A 17419-nucleotide genomic window follows, 5' to 3' on the forward strand; every position below is an offset into this window, starting at 1 on the left:
GTAGCGCATCGCTAGAGCGTGCCATTTTCGGCTCGCGCTATCAAGGTGCCGTTCTTTTGTGGCGCGCCTCGGACGCTGCTTGCAGCGTCCGCGGCGCGCCCGAGGTCCGATCCCCGATCTTCCAGAGCGGGGACGTTAATGCGACCACTAAACACGACACCTAAAAAGACATTGCGTTAGCGCAATCCGCTAGCGCTAAACGGATTTCCCTAACGCAATGTGAACCTAGCCTTAGGGAAAAATAATAAAATTAAAAAAAATGTATTTCCATTTTCCCATTAGGGTTAGGGCTAGGGTTAGGGTTTGGATTACATTTACGGTTGGGATTAGGGTTGGGATTAGAATTAGGGGTGTGTCAGGTTTAGGTGTGTGGTTAGGGTTACAGTTGGGATTAGGGTTAGGGGTGCGTTTGGATTAGGGTTTCATTTATAATTGGGGGGTTTCCTCTGTTTAGACACATCAGGGGCTCTCCAAACGCGACATGGCGTCCGATCTCAATTCCAGCCAATTCTGCATTGAAAAAGTAAAACAGTGCTCCTTCACTTCCGAGCTCTCCCGTGCGCCCAAACAGGGGTTTACCCCAACATATGGGGTATCATCGTACTCGAGACAAATTGGACAACAACTTTTTGGGTCCAAGTTCTCTTGTTATCCTTGGGAAAATAAAAATTTGGGGGGCTAAAAATCATTTTTGTGGGGAAAAAAAGGATTTTTTATTTTCACGGCTCTGCGTTGTAAACTGTAGTGAAACACTTGGGGGTTCAAAGTTTTCACAACACATCTAGATAAGTTCCGTGGGAGGTCTAGTTTCCAATATGAGGTCACTTGTGGGGGGTTTGTACTGTTTGGGTACATCAGGGGCTCTGCAAATGCAACGTGACGCCTGCAGACCAATCCATCTAAGTCTGCATTCCAAATGGCGCTCCTTCCCTTCCGAGCTCTGCCATGCGCCCAAACAGTGGTTCCCCCCCACATATCGGGTATCAGCGTACTCAGGACAAATTGGACAACAACTTTTGGGGTCCAATTTATTCTGTTACCCTTGTAAAAATACAAAGCTGGGGGCTAAAAAATCATTTTTGTGAAAAAAAAAAAGAATTTTTATTTTCACGGCTCTGCGTTATAAACTGTAGTGAAACACTTAGGGGTTCAAAGTTCTCACAACGCGTCTAGATAAGTTTCTTGGGAGGTCTAGTTTCTAATATGGGGTCACTTGTGGGGGGTTTGTACTGTTTGGGTACATCAGGGGCTCTGCAAATGCAACGTGACTCCTGCAGACCAATCCATCTAAGTCTGCATTCCAAATGGCGCTCCTTCCCTTCCGAGCTCTGCCATGCGCCCAAACAGTGGTTCCCCCCCACATATTGGGTATCAGCGTACTCAGGACAAATTGGACAACAACTTTTGGGGTCCAATTTATTCTGCTATCCTTGTAAAAATACAAAGCTGGGGGCTAAAAAATCATTTTTGTGAAGAAAAAAAAAATAATTTTTATTTTCACGGCTCTGCGTTATAAACTGTAGTGAAACACTTGGAGGCTCAAAGCTCTCAAAACACATCTAGATAAGTTCCTTAGGGGGTCTAGTTTCCAAAATGGTGTCACTTGTGGGGGGTTTTAATGTTTAGGCACATCAGGGGCTCTCCAAACCAACATGGCGTCCCATCTCAATTCCTGTCAATTTTGCATTGAAAAGTCAAATGGCGCTCCTTTCCTTCCGAGCTCTGCCATGCGCCCAAACAGTGGTTTACCCCCACATATGGGGTATCAGCGTACTCAGTACAGATTGTGCAACAACGTTTGGCATCCATTTTATCCTGTTACCCTTGGTAAAATAAAACAAATTGGAGCTGAAATAAATTTTGTGTGAAAAAAAGTTAAATATTCATTTTTATTTAAACATTCCAAAAATTCCTGTGAAACCCCTGAAGGGTTAATAAACTTCTTGAATGTGGTTTTGAGCACCTTGAGGGGTGCAGTTTTTAGAATGGTGTCACACTTGGGTATTTTCTATCATATAGACCCCTCAAAATGACTTCAAATGAGATGTGGTCCCTAAAAAAAAAATTGTGTTGTAAAAATGAGAAATTGCTGGTCAACTTTTAACCCTTATAACTCCCTAACAAAAAAAAATTTTGGTTCCAAAATTGTGCTGATGTAAAGTAGACATGTGGGAAATGTTACTTATTAAGTATTTTGCGTGACATATCTCTGTGATTTAAGGGCATAAAAATTTAAAGTTGGAAAATTGCGAAATTTTCTAAATTTTCGCCAAATTTCCATTTTTTTCACAAATAAACGCAAGTTATATCGAATAAATGTTACCACTAAAATGAAGTACAATATGTCACGAGAAAACAATGTCAGAATCGCCAAGATCTGTTGAAGCGTTCTAGAGTTATAACCTCATAAAGGGACAGTGGTCAGAATTGTAAAAATTGGCCCGGTCATTAACGTGCAAACCACCCTCGGGGCTTAAGGGGTTAATCTTATTTAAAAAAAAACCCTTTACTCCTTCAAGACGCGGCCCTTTTCCGTTTTTGCGTTTTCGTTTTTCCCTCCCCTCCTTCCCAGAGCCATAACTTTTTTATTTTTCCGTCAATATGGTCATGTGAGGGCTTATTTTTTGCGGGACAAGTTGTACTTTTGCACGACATCATTGGTTTTACCATGTCTTGTACTAGAAAACGGGAAAAAAATTCCAAGTGCAGTGAAATTGCAAAAAAAGTGCAATTCCACACTTGTTTTTTGTTTGGCTTTTTCGCTACGTTCACTAAATGCTAAAACTGACCTGACATTATGATTCTCCAGGTCATTACGAGTTCATAGACACCTAACATCTCTAGGTTATTTTTTATCAAAGTGGTGAAAAAAAATTGAAAACTTTGCTGAAAAAAAAAAAATGCTCCATTTTCCGATACCCGTAGCATCTCTTTTTTTCGTGATCTGGGGTTGGGTGAGGGCTTATTTTTTGCGTGCTGAGATGACGTTTTTAATGATACCACGTTTGTGCAGATACGTTTTTTTGATTGCCCGTTATTGCATTTTAATACAATGTCGCGGCGACCAAAAAAAGCGTAATTCTGGCGTTTTGAATTTTTTTTCTCGCTATGCCGTTTAGCTATCAGGTTAATGCTTTTTTATTGATAGATCGGGCGATTCTGAACGCGGCGATACCAAATATGTGTAGGTTTGATATTTTTTTGATTGTTTTATTTTGGATGGGGCGAAAGGGGGGTGATTTAAACTTTTATATTTTTTTGTAACTTTTGCTATGCTTCAATAGCCTCCATGGGAGTCTAGAAGCTGGCACAACTCGATCAGCTCTGCTACATAGCAGCGATCATCAGATTGCTGCTATGTAGTAGAAATGCAGGCTTGCTATCAGCGACCACAGGGGCGGCGCTCACAGCAGGCCGGCATCAGTAACCATAGAGGTCTCAAGGACCCGACCCCCGATCATGTGACGGGGTCGGCGATGAGCTCATTTCCGGCCGCGCGGCTGGAAGCGCCGGTTAAATGCCGCTGTCAGCATTTGACAGCGGCATTTAACAGGTTAATAGCGGCGGGTGAATAGTGATTTCACCCGCTGCTATTGCGCGCACATGTCAGCTGTATAAAACAGCTGACATGTCGCGACTTTGATGTGGGCTCACCGCCAGAGCCCACATCAAAGGGGGAGACACGACATGCGCTGTAATAATACGGCGCATGTCGTGAAGGGGTTTTAGGAATTCTTAGTTTATTTTTGTAAAGCTTTGTTTAGTTTTGTGTCCACCTTGCAGTCTACTAGCATGACTGAGCGTGTGCAGCGCTTACAAGCACTCTTCAATAAAGCCTTGTAAGCGCTGATGTAAAGCGGATCAGATGACGGGAGCGCACGAGCCAGCAAGCCTTAGGGTCTGTGCTCCTATGATGTTACTGCGGCTTTGGAGCACACACCGTTCTAACCAGCGGCACCACGTTACCGCTGAACTTTACCGCTGATCCGAACAGTCAACCTGCAGAGGAGCGTGAGCGCATGTTACACGCAGATTACACGCCTTTTCAATTAAAAGGGGGAATCCAAAGGCAGTCTGGGCGACAGCTTGGAAAGGAGAAAACACTTTCAATGGGAAATTGTTGCGTTTCCAGTTATCAAGTGAAAAGGTACTGAGGAGACCAACATTTTCTGGAGAGTAAGCAGGAAGAGATGGAGGCTGCACATAGAGCAGCGATTCTTGATACTGTGTATGTATGGAAAAGTTATATGAAATGGCAACACAACTTTTGTCACATCAATGTGTGAAGTATGTCGTCTTTATTAAATGTTTGTAAAAAACAAAACCACCAACAAATGTGAAATCTGTTTCAATTCCCCATCCCTCCTCATCCTACGTACATTTTGTTTTGTGACAGGAAAGGTCCGATCAGGGCCCCAGAGCATCTAAGAGCCACAGTGCGGTGGGACTACCAGCCCGATATTTGTAAGGATTACAAGGAAACCGGATTTTGTGGCTTTGGAGGTGAGTGCAGGCCGACGTCCTGCCTGTACATAATGTGCGTGCTGTAAGCGATATATAATACATAGTAACATAGTTAGTAAGGCCGAAAAAAGACATTTGTCCATCCAGTTCAGCCTATATTCCATCATAATAAATCCCCAGATCTACGTCCTTCTACAGAACCTAATAATTGTATGATACAATATTGTTCTGCTCCAGGAAGACATCCATAATACACCAATTACTTTCCTGTACTACCCTAGTGCTTCAAAATCAGTGACATTGACCCCTTCAATTCTTCATACTGCTAGGAAAGTTTTAATTTGCAGGCTTTTTTTTTTTTTTACTGTCAGTAGTCTAACCCGGGGGAGCGTCTAGGTTCACACGAGTGTTTAAAGAATCGTTCAGTTTCATCCAGAAAAGTGGGATGATTTTTTTTTTTTTCGCTCACTTTTCATCCGAATATAACCCGTTTTTTTTTTTTTTAGCAGCGGCTATTAATCATTTACAGTTTCTGATGTTACAGAACTGTATTGTATCCGTAAAAATCCAATGCTATACTGTGAAGTCTGATTTTCTTTTTTTTGCGCGCCCATAGACTTGAATGGGTGAGTCTCATCTGATTTATGGAAAAAAAACCTACTGTATGTTGCAATTTTTATTTTTTTTATTTTTTTTGCAGATTTGGTCAGTGAAATAAATCACTAATCTGCACTGCCCGAATGAAGAACATTGGCCCGAGTGCTGTTTTTTTTCCCCCATAAATAGCACGCTGACCCCGAATGGTCGTGTGAACGAACCTTTATAGTTAGGTGCATCCTATAGTCCAAAAAATACAGTGATCATAGGAGATTGATCAGGCAATGAATTAAGAAATTCCTCATTAGTAACAAAACAATAACAGTAGATTTTATGCTAACGTTTTTACTTCTTTTTTTTTATCACTAAGTCAGAATTCACAATGATTTTTACTCTCAGGGTATGTTTCCACGTGCAGGAAACGCTGCGTGTTTGATGCTGCATAGAGACGCAGCGTCAGACACGCAGCGTCCAGATGTTACAGCATAGTGGAGGGGATTGAATAAAATCCCATCTCCACTATGCGTGGTAACACGCACGTGGCGGCCCTGCGACTCCGGACATGCTGCGCGTCTTTTAAGATCGCAGCATGTCCGTATACCTTGCGGCGACGCTGCGTCGCCGCAAGGTATAGCACAGGGCCCTATGTGTGGGGTGCGATGATTCCGGATGTGTGCAATGAACACATCCGGCATCATCGCGTCCCAGAAAGGGTCGGAGCTTACCGCAGAGCGGGTTTGCCGCTCCGACGAAACCGCCGGCCATCCTGATAGTGGAAACATACCCTAACATGTCCAGTGTCTTATCTCTATTTTTTCATAACTGAGCACCACCTAGTGGCTATATCAATGAATTGCACCTTAGTAACGGATTTTTCCTTTTATGCTTATTTGGTCAGGACTCAGATTATTACTTTTATGGTATCTTTAACTTTTTGTTTATTTTATTTCAGATAGTTGTAAATTTCTTCACGACCGCTCTGACTATAAACATGGCTGGCAGCTAGAGCGAGAGCTGGAGGAGGGACGTTATGGCGCCAACGGTATGAAGTAACTCCCATTGTACAATAATGGTCACTGTCTACATTAATATTATTCTCCTATTTCCAGGTTTTAGAACATGTTCTGTAAAAAAAAAAAAAATGGTGTAGGAGGGATATATTCTTCCCTCCCACATAGACAAAGACCCCCAAAACTGGATTGTGGTGTAGTTTACGTTTCAGGCTATATTCACACTTAGCGGTTTTTACCGCGGAACCGCCGCGATTTTGATGCTGCGGGTCCGCAGCAGTTTCCATAGCGTTTACAGTAACATGTAAACCCTATGGAAACCGCAAACCGCTGTGCACATGCTGCGGGAAAAACCGCGCGGGAACGCAGCGGTTTACAACCCGCAGCATGTCACTTCTTTGTGCAGAATCGCTGCGATTCTGCACCCATAGGAATACATTGAACCGCTTACTTCCCGTATGGGGCTGTGCCCACGTTGCGGGAAGTAAGCGGATAATGTGCGGGTGGTACCCGGGGTGGAGGAGAGGAGACTCTCCTCCAGGCCCTGGGAACCATATTTGGGGTTAAAAAATAAAAAATCTGGTTATACTCACCCTCTGATGTCCGGAGCTCCTGGGCGCTGCACGCGGCTGTCCGGTCAGAGTTGCTGTGCGACCAGGACCTGCGGTGACGTCGCGGTCACATGACCTTGACGTCACGAAGGGTCCTTCTCGCACAGCATCTCTGGAACCGGACCGCCGGGTGCAGCGCCGAGGGATCGGGACGTCAGAGGGTGAGTATAACCAATTTTTATTATTTTTAACATTACTATTGATGCTGCATATTGCTGCATATGCAGCATCAATAGTATAGGCGGAAACCCGCAGCGGAAAACGCGGAACAAACCGCGATAAATCTGCAGGGAGAACCGCAGTTGTTTTGCCCTGCAGATTTATCAAATCCGCTGCGGGAAAACCCGCAGAGGGACGCCGCAAGGTGTGAACATAGCCTCAGTGTTTGCCTCCGCTAAGCATATATGCCCTAAAATAATGCACCGCAAAGCGCACGTTCACTCCTTTGGCACCATTATAGTCTATGGCTCTATCGGCGCACAGTCCCAAATCCCAATTTGCAGGGAGTTCAGATGTAAATCCCAACGGAGATAGCGTGTACCTAAACACAATATGAAGTGTGATCTTAGTCCGGTACTACTGTATAGAGGGTGCAATGTTCTGTAATTTTCTGAGCCATTGACCTAACATAGCTTGGTTGGCCTATGGTGAGTTTACTTGGCACTACCGTAGACTTAACCATGACATTTCTGTGGATAAAGAGGGATAAGAAGCAGCCAGAAAACTAATGCCACTTATGGAGAAACAATCATGATCAGCTTGTGTGAAGGGAAACCTGCCTGGCTCCATCTGCCATGCGTGTCATGCATTTATTTTTAGTGTATAGTCAGAAATCCTAAAACTATGTAATAATAATGGCTTCACTACTGTATCACTTTGTATATTGTTTTCCAGATGAGGAGAATTATGAAGTGAGCAGCGATGAAGAAGACTTGCCCTTTAAATGTTTCATCTGCAGAGATACCTTCAAGAACCCAATCATTACAAAGTAAGTGAAGCCGGAGGGTTGTAGTCCAGTAGTCCAATGTTAGAAGAGATTGGAAGAAACCAGTAAAGCATTATTAGCGGAATTTTTAAGCTACGTTCCCATGGTGCAAATCACAGTGGATTTTTTGCACAGTTTTCGATTGCTGAATATAACATGCGTTTTACAGCCCCACAAAAGTGCCTGAGATTTTAAGAAATGCAACAAAATATGGCGACAAAGTTAAGTGATAAGAACTGCGGGTTTGAGATCCGCAACATGTCAATTTATGCTGCAGATGCAAGTGCGAGTTTCACCCTTTGCTGTCTCTGCCAATGCTATGGTGTCTGGCTGTTGAAGTGATGTCCATGCCAATTGGTACACTCAGACAGCGAAGACAGAATGCAACGGGTTTACTGCGACAGAGAGGGGCTAGAAGGCCACTGTGTCTGACTTCATGTATTCCGGCACTGATTAGAAGCACTTCACCTTCATATTAAATGGTGCAGGTTTCTATTAGCAGTGCAGGGGTTAAACTGTTCATATTGGAGTCTCTGAAGCTCTCCTGCTTGGATGATCTCAGCTGTTCAGTATTGGCCACTCCAATCTCCTATATGTACAGGTGTTTCTTCATTCTCCAGCAGGACTTGGCACCTGTCCACACTGCCAAAAGTACCAATACCTGGTTTAAAAACAACAGTATCAATGTGCTTGATTGGCAAGAAAACTCACCTGACCTTAACCCTATAGAGAATCTATGGGGTATAGTCAAGAGGAAGATGAGACAGCAGACCAACAATGCAGACGAGCTGAAGGCTGCTATCAAAGCAACCTGGGCTTCCATAACACCTCAGCAGTGCCACAGGCTGATCGCCTCCATGCCACGTCGCATTGATGCAAAAGAAGCCCGACCAAGTATTGAGTGCATTTACTGAACATACATTTCAGTAGGCCAACATTTTTTATTTTAAAATCATTTTTCAAGCTGGTGTTATAAAGTATTCTAATTTACCGAGATAATGACTTTTGGGTTTTCATTGGCTGTAAGCCATAATCATCAACATTAACAGAAATAAACACTTGAAATAGATCACTCTGTTTGTAATGACTCTATAATATATGAGTTTCGCTTTTTGTATTGAAGAACTGAAATAATTAACTCTTTGATGATCTTCTAATTTAGTGAGAAGCACTTGTACTCGCCTCTGGGAATTTGGGTCGTCACTGTTAGGCCGGTGTCCTACTTGTGACTGCAATGCAAGAAACTTGTGCCTCAATACCTGGCACTGCCGCCGGCACTCGGGACTGGAGTGTGTGGCTGCATGTATTTCTAGGCAGCGGAACGCTCCGGTCCCGAGTGCCGGCGACAGTGCTTGATATTGAGGCGCGAGTTTCTCGCATTACAGTCGCAAGTGAGACACTGGCCTTAGTCTTGTACTGCCTGTTGAAGCGCAGAAGAGTCACATGTTAGTAGAGGCATTTTGGAGTGTGATCTGTGCCTGTTATTCGGTATTTCGGCTGTGTGCAATTCCTCATCCTCTCCTACCTTTCTCCCCAGTGTTCCTCTCTGTTGTCTGAGTGCATTTTTGTATGTTTGGTGTTTTCCTTTATCCCTGTATGTCCTCCCTTGTTAGTCTTGTTTATGTATATACATACACTATCCCTCCCCACTTCCCTGGGGACATATATAGGGCTGATTTAGGTTTTCAGCAAGGTGGTACGTGGCCCCAGCATATTCACAATCAGAAGTAATCTGTGATAGCTAGGATGCCCCTAGTGTTAGTGATGGAGCCTCTGGCCTCAGGTACTGCGACAGAAACATGACAGCACCCTTCCGAGCTGTTGAGCACACTGGTTGCTGCTGTTTTGATGTGAGGTGAGCACCATAGTCAGTGCCAGATACTGGTGAGCATTAGGGAAGATTCACTGATGGACCAGAGGAAGTGAGTACAGCATGGTTTGTTTCTCTATAGTAATCTGCAACTGGGACCATTTATTTACTGAAAGGGAACACATAAATATATATCTTTGTGTGTGTGTGCTGCTTATAAAAAGAATATTTCTCTATCGCCTCTCATTGGGGGACACAGGAACCATGTTGCTGCCACTAGGAGGCTGACACTAAGCACAAAAAAGTTAGCTCCTCCTCTGCAGTGTACACCCCACCGACTGGCATTATGCACTTCAGTTTTAGCTTAGTGTCAGTAGGAGGTGGACATGGGTCTTTTATTAGACCCTTATCTACTTCAATGTGTGTCGTTTTCTTTCAGGTTTTCCGGAGGTATACAGGGTGAACAGTCACACCTGTAATCCCACAATACGGACTATGAGTATGCCGTGTACTGCCACCCCGTATCCTCATAGATCCCTCAGCAGGACCATGATCCTGGCACACAAGCGTTCTCAGAAGTCCGGTCCTGCATCCGTCCCCCACCCACTCGCCCACAAGAGGCTGTTGGTTGCGGAGACGAGGACGTCCATCAGCTCCCTGGACGTCTCATTCCTCTTCAGGTTAGTAACGGCGTGGGATGTTTAAGGTGAGTATTTTCCCCATCCCATCCCAGATCTTCAAGGGGGTGCTTTATTGCGGGGATCCCACTGGTCGTTGCCCGTTGCAGCGGGCAGCTGCATGCAGATGTAAGGGCCACTTCCGTGGCTGCGGCCGCTCTGCCTCCTTTCCGGCGCGGCGGCTTTTACAGGCTACCGTGCCGCTTTTTGCCCCTGCGACCGCACGGTTCCGGCCGCCCTTAGCGGCTGCCCTGCCATCTGTGCCTGCGCTTCGGGGCCACGCTGCTCCGGCCGCTCTTAGCGGCCGCGATGCCATTGCTCCAGCGCGGCGGCCTTGGCAGGCTGCTGCGCCGCTTCATACCTGTGGCGCACGGCTCCGGCACCACGGTCTTCCACTGGCGGTCGCCGGCCTCTAATTTAGGCCCCGGCTTCTGCCCGGGCCTACTTCTGGTGCCTCCGCCCACTTCAGTCTTTCATCGGGCGGGCTTTTCTCCTGCCCGACAATCTACCACAGCGCACATTTTCTCCGCCCACCGGCGCCATCTTGGGGCTCCTGAGCACACGAGTCCTCTCTACTCTGTACCGCCATTTGGCGCCACATCTCAGCGGTCCCCATCTGGCAGGCGGTCATTCGGTTCCCACTTTTCGGATTGCGGCAGGAGCTCATACCGTTTTCCTGCCTAAAGGGCTACTTCTCACCGGAGATCCATCCCACAAGCCGGACAGCTTCCGCCACCTGGAATCTGTTTTCGTCTGCCGTGAGTAGCTCTGCACTGCAGACTGACACCCCCCTCTGCCCCCCTGTCCCCTAACCCAGAGGTCCCCAACTCCAGTCCTCAAGGCCCACCAACATGTCATGTTTTCAGGATTTCCTTAGTCTTGCCCAGGTAATAATTGCATCACCTGTGCAATGCAAAGGAAATCCTGAAAACATGACCTGTTGGTGGGCCTTGAGGGCTGGAGTTGGGGATCTCTGCTCTAACCCTCTGGCATTTTCTTCAGGGACCCTTCAAGATGTCCTTCCTCTAAGGGTGGCCGCTCTCGTCCTCCTACTTCTTCCTCTGCCTTAGTAAATACTTTGCATGTTCGTCTTGTAACTGCAAACTTCCCTCAGGTCAGTCCTCTCCACTCTGTCAGGCCTGCAGCAACCCGATCGTGCCCACCGCCCAGGATCCCCCAGCCGCTCCGCTTGAGAGTGATACCCCCACCCCAGGCTTGGCTTCCGCTCTGTTACAATTGGTAGCGGATCTAACACGGGTGTCTCAAACTCTAGTGTCTGTGCTGGATCGATTAGCCTGCAGACCCCCTCAGTAGCCAGCGGGTCGCAGGAAGCTCCGTCCGAGCCCTCCATTATAAGCCGCAAAAGGTCCAGACAGGAACGCCGGTCTGAGTCCTCTTCTCGCTCCATCTCGCCACACTGTCCTCCTCTGCGGTCGGCCTCCTCCCGGTCCTCCTCCCCTGAGTCAGGCGAGGCGTTCTCTGATGCGCCTTCGGAGGATATTTCGGAGCTGGATTCTAACCAAATCGCTACTATGAGGGATATGGTTCAGAATCTCATCAGAGCGATAAATCAAACCTGTGGCATTAAGGATTCCTCTGCGGAAGCCGCAGATAAAGCGGTTTCGTTTAGACGGGCTAAACCACCTTCCAAGTTTCTCGCTCCTCATCCTGAATTCGAGGAGATCATGAACTGAGAAAGAGAGAATCCGACCAGACTTTTTCAGAGGGGAAAACGACTTGGCGTTTTATATCTTTTTTCTCCAGAACTTACCGCCAATTGGACTATTTCTCCCTCGGTGGATCCCCCAGTTTCCAGGCTGTCCACCAACACGGTACTTCCATTTTCCGGCGGAGCATCTCTGAAGGATTCTAACGATAGTCATAGAATCCTTTGCGAAGCCAGCCTTTGAAGCGGCTGCAGCTACTCTATGTCCAGCTTTCGCTTCCACTTGGGTTTCAAAATCCATATCCAAATGGGCCAAACAACTCAGTTGAGGCATCCTGGATGGGGCTCCATCCGGACAGCTGGCGGAGCTTGCCAACCAGATTTCCCACGCGGGTGAATACCTGGTCTCCGCCTCTCTGGATGCCGTGTCTTGTGCGGCTCAGGCGTCCAGCAATGCTGTTGCCATCCGCCGGACCATTTGGCTCAAGGCCTGGCAGGCGGACTTGTCTTCCAAGAAGTCCCTTACCAGCCTGCCTTTTCAAGGCTCATGTCTCTTTGGTTCTAAGCTGCACCAAATCATTAAGGACCCAACCGGGGGCACAAAGTCTCTTCTTCGTCTTCCCCAGGCTAAACCTCGCCGCCCTCCTCCTAGACGGCAATTTCGGTCCTTTCGCCCTTTTCGTCACATCGCGGCGTCAAACTCCTTTTCCCAGCAGCAGCTCCCTCGCTACTCCCAAGGTAGATCCTCCAGGTCTAGGACTGGAAGATCCACCTCATGACTCACAGCAAAACCCCAGTCCACTTCCCAGGCTGGGCGGCCGTCTCCTCTTCTTCGGGGACGTCTGGATCTCCTCAGTAGAGGACGCATGGGTTAGGGAAGTTGTATCCTCGGGATACAAAATAGAGTTTGTTTCACGACCCCGGGATCGTTTCTTCGAATCCTGACCTCCAAGAGACCCCACCCTAGTTCCAGGTTACTTCGCAGCCATCGCTTCTCTCCTCAAATCCGGGGTAATCGTTCCCGTCTCAGAAAAGGAACGGTTCACAGGGTTCTATTCGAACCTTTTTGTCTTACCGAAAAAAAGACGGCAAGGTTCGTCCCATCCTGGATCTCAAATTGCTGAACAAGAGTGTTCGTCTCAGACACTTCAGGATGGAATCCCTTCGTTCAGCAATTGCTTCCATGGAGGCCCAGGAGTTTCTCTGTTCCATAGATATTTAGGACGCCTACCTCCACGTCCCAATATTCCCAGGACATCACAGATTCCTGCGCTTTGCGGTGCTCCAGGACCATTTTCAGTTCGTCGCCCTGCCATTCGGTCTCGCAACCGCTCCCAGGGTCTTCACGAAGATCATGGTGGCACTGATAGCCATCTTGAGGGTCAGGGGACTGGTACTTTTTCCATACCTCGATGATATCCTCATTAAGGCTCCGTCCTTTTCTCAGGCTCAGGAGAGCCTGTCCATCGTCCTCGACACTCTAGCCTGTTTCGGGTGGCTTGTCAACAGGAAGAAATCCTGTCTTGTTCCTTCCCAGCGCCTCGTCTTCCTGGGCATGCTCTTCGACACTAGTCAGACCAAAGTCTTCCTTCCCGAGGACTAGAGATCCATTCTTCGTCGGGACGTATGCTTACTCCAGGGTCCTCGTTTTCCCTCCTTCCGATCGACCATGAAGGTTCTTGGGAAGATGGTAGCAACATTGGAAGCGATTCCCTTTGCCCAATTTCGCTCTCGACCTCTTCAACAGGCCATCCCGTCAGTGGGATAGGTCTGTATTCTCCCTGGATCATCCGATCCGACTCTCTCCCCGGGTCAAACGGTCACTCAACTGGTGGCTGACGTCACCTCTCATCTCCCAGGGCAGGTTATTCCTTCCAGTTCACTGGCAGGTGGTGACGACGGATGCCAGCCTACTCGGCTGGGGTGCGGTGTTTTGCCACCTGACTGTTCAGGGTCGTTGATCAGCGCAGGAGTCTGCTCTGCCGAGCAACGTCCTCGAGATTCGGGCCATCTTTCTCTCTCTTCGTCACTGGGAAAGGATTCTCAAGGGTCTACCTATCCGAATCCAGACGGACAATGCCACGGCGGTGGCATATGTCAACCATCAGGGGGGACTCGGAGCTCCTTGGACTTGGCCGAGGTATCCAACATCCTCCTCTGGGCAGAGGCAACGGTCCCGGTGATATCCACGGTGCATATCCCTGGCGTGGACAATTGGGCCGCCGACTTCCTCAGCCGTGAGGGTCTCGCGGCAGGGGATTGGTCCTTGCATCAGGAGGCCTTCCATCAGATTTGTCTTCGATGGGGGACTCCGGACGTGGACCTCACGGCGTCCCGAATAAAAAGGAAGGTTCCTCGGTTCGTCTCCAGGTCTTGCGACCCTCTCGCACTGGGCGTCAACACTCTGGCCATTCCTTGGTCGCAGTTCGTGCTCCCCTATCTGTTTCCACCCCTCCCCTTGCTTCCCAAGCTGTTGAAAAAGATCAAGGTGGAAAGGGTGTCGGTCATTCTGATGGCCCCGGATTGGCCCAGGAGATCTTGGTTCGCGGAGATCGTCAATCCTCTCTCGGACACCCCCTGGCGCCTTCCAGACAGACCCGACCTGCTGTCTCAGGGTCCGATCTGCCACCCGAATTCTCGGTCGCTCAGTTTAACGGCGTGGCTATTGAGACCGCAGTTCTAAGAGTGTCCGGCCTTTCGGACCGGGTGATTCACACAATGATCCAGGCTAGGAAGCCTTCGTCTTCCAGGATCTACTATCGTACCTGGAAGGCCTACTTCCGTTGGTGTGAGTCCAACCGCATTTCACCTATGTCCTTTTCCCTGCCTTCCATTTTGGCTTTCCTTCAGGCGGGACTGGATTCGGGCCTTGCTCTTAGTTCCCTAAAGGGCCAGGTTTCTGCGCACTCCATCCTTTTTCAGAAGACTTTATCTTCTCGGCCCCAGGTTAAGACCTTCCTTCAAGGAGTGACCCATGCTGTCCCTCCGTACAGGGCCCCTGTGGATTCATGGGATTTAAATCTGGTAGTGGACGTTCTGAGGGTTTCCCCCTTTGAGCCTCTCCGGGAGGTTCCCCTGTCAGTTCTATCTTGGAAGGTGGCCATTCTTGTGGCCATAACTTCTATCTGCCGCGTTTCCGAATTGGCGGCCCTCTCTTGCCGACCTCATTTCTTGTTCATCCACCAGGACAAGGTGGTCCTCAGGCCTCCGCCTTCCTTCCTTCCTTAGGTGGTTTCCACCTTCCACCTCAACGAGGGCATTGTTCTACCTTACTTTTGCCCAGCTCCGACTCATCCTCTGGAGTGTTCGTTGAACAAGCTGGACCTCGTCAGGGCAGTGAGGATCTACCTGGATAGAACTTCCGCTTTCTGGAAGACGGATTCTCTTTTCGTCAATCCTAATGGCACGCGCAAAGGCCTGCCGGCTTCCAAGGCGACTATTGCTCGCTGGATCAGAACGGCAATTTTGGAGGCTAACCGGGTCAAGAACAGAGTTCCCCCTCCTGGGATAAAGGCTCACTCTACCCGGGCAGTCGGCGCCTCCTGGGCGGTGCACCACAGGGCTTCCGCCCTACAGCACTGCAAAGTGGCAACCTGATCTTCCATCCACACGTTCGCCAAATTTTACAAGGTCCATACATACGCTTCGGCGGACACCAGCCTAGGCAGAAGGATCATGCAGGCGGCAGTGGTGAATCCTCTGACCTGATGGAAGTCTGTTTTTCCCACCCCAGGGACTGCTTTTGGATGTCCCATGGTTCCTGTGTCCCCCAATGAGAGGCGATAGAGAAAACAGGATTTTTGGTTGCTTACCGTAAAATCTGTTTCTCGGAGCCTCCATTGGGGGACACAGCACCCTCCCATGTTATTCAGTTTCTCTTGTGCTATATTCTATGACTGTTCTCACGTTTACAGTTCTCATGTTTGTGGTTATGTTTCAACCTTGTTGTTTTTCTCCTACTGCTTTCTCACTAACTGAAGTGCATAATGCCAGTCGGTGGGGTGTACACTGCAGAGGAGGAGCTAACTTTTTTTTTGTGCTTAGTGTCAGCCTCCTAGTGGCAGCTTAGTGTCAGCCTCCTAGTGGCAGCAGAATACACCCATGGTTCCTGTGTCGCCCAATGGAGGCTCCGAGAAACAGATTTTACGGTAAGCAACCAAAAATCCTGTTATCAGTACTCATTGGTTGGTGGGGATCTATGGCGGCCCAGGACAACAATCTCCTCTGGCTTTAGCTCATTGCCTATTTATTCATGCTGATTCTTTACTTTTCCAGGTGTAAACATTATTTTTGTGAGGGTTGTGCCCTGCAGCATTATCGTAAATCCAAGCGTTGCTACGTCTGCAACACACAAACAAATGGAGTGTTCAACCCAGCTAAAGGTATGCATACATCAAAATGGAATAGGTTAGAGCCATGTTACTCAGTGGCTAAGACCACACAAGCACTATGCTATTTCCTCTCTCTGCTGGCGCCTGTTTCATTTGCGTGACTTGTCTTTTTTGCATTATAATAATCATATCTTTGCTTGTTTTAGAATTGATTGCAAAGATGGAAAAGCACAAGGCCGAGCAGGAAGACAGTGATTCACATGATGAACAAGGGTAGAGAACAGATTTTATAACACTTTTTTTTTTTTGTAAATTCAATAAACTTTATATAAATGTGAGTGATCTTTTTTCCGATGTCAAAGAGGGATGTTATTTCAAAGGCACATAATACATATAAAATCTCACATGGAGAGTATTGATTTGGCTGTCCAATGGAAGAGCTAAGAGTTTGGGGGATTGCAGGGATTTCAGCACTAAAATATGTTATTAGAATTTCTCTACAATTTTGGCAGCCGTACCTCATGGTAGGTAAGTGCCAGATTTAGATTGCTCCAAATTAGCATAGAAAAGTTTGTAAATATTCTATAAATTCACTTTTTACAACTGTTCCCCTAAAAGTGCCAATAGGTTTGTATCATCTGTTCGCCCATTGAAAAATTGTGACATCCCTCACCAGTGTGATGCATTGTTAGTGACTGGGATGGCTGGTGCCAGTTGGGTGACAAAATGATGGTATTAAAAGGGGTTGGCTAAGAATAGTATTGCTCGCCCCATCTTCCGGCACGAGGTTAAAACCGTAACCTGTCCTCCCTGGGAGCAGCTCTGGCTCTCAGCCGAAGCCCCAGTAATTTTTTATTTTACAAGCGGCAGTGGTGATGTCATGACTACAGCGTACATCGCTTCTGCAGCCAATCACTGAGCTCACCTCTGCAAACAATCACCGGAGCCGCGACTTCAGCACTCGACCCGGGGAGGTTCTTTTTCTTAGGCTAGGTTCACATTGCGTTAGTGCAGTCCGTTTAGCGCATACGCTAAAGGACTGCGTTAACACAATGTACAAAATGGGATCGCGTTTAGCAATCGTGCTAGCGCAGATGCCCGATCTGCGCTAGCGAGAACGGACCCAAAAACGCTGCAGACAGCATTCGAGGTCTGTCACAAAATAACGGCACATCACTAACGCATGCCAAAAATGGCATGCGTTAGGGATGCATTACATACATTGCGGTCAATGGGTGCGCTAACGGATCCGTTACATTGCGTTAGTG

The 17419-nt window shown here is 47.6% G+C and overlaps 1 protein-coding gene across 1 annotated transcript in view; it reads left to right on the forward strand.

Moving 5' to 3' along the window:
- RNF113A (ring finger protein 113A) overlaps positions 1–16489 on the forward strand; it is a 33998-nt gene extending 17509 nt beyond the window's left edge. Inside the window, exons 6-10 of the mRNA XM_069751268.1 lie at positions 4397–4503; positions 6014–6103; positions 7577–7670; positions 16096–16202; positions 16358–16489. Of these exons, the coding sequence (XP_069607369.1) occupies positions 4397–4503; positions 6014–6103; positions 7577–7670; positions 16096–16202; positions 16358–16428 (469 nt within the window). The 3' untranslated portion in view covers positions 16429–16489. The remainder of the gene's footprint in view (positions 1–4396; positions 4504–6013; positions 6104–7576; positions 7671–16095; positions 16203–16357) is intronic.
- The last annotated feature ends 930 nt before the right edge of the window (positions 16490–17419 follow it).

The sequence above is a fragment of the Ranitomeya imitator genome, chromosome 2, assembly GCF_032444005.1.
Source record: "Ranitomeya imitator isolate aRanImi1 chromosome 2, aRanImi1.pri, whole genome shotgun sequence".
NCBI classification, from domain to species: Eukaryota; Metazoa; Chordata; class Amphibia; order Anura; family Dendrobatidae; genus Ranitomeya; species Ranitomeya imitator.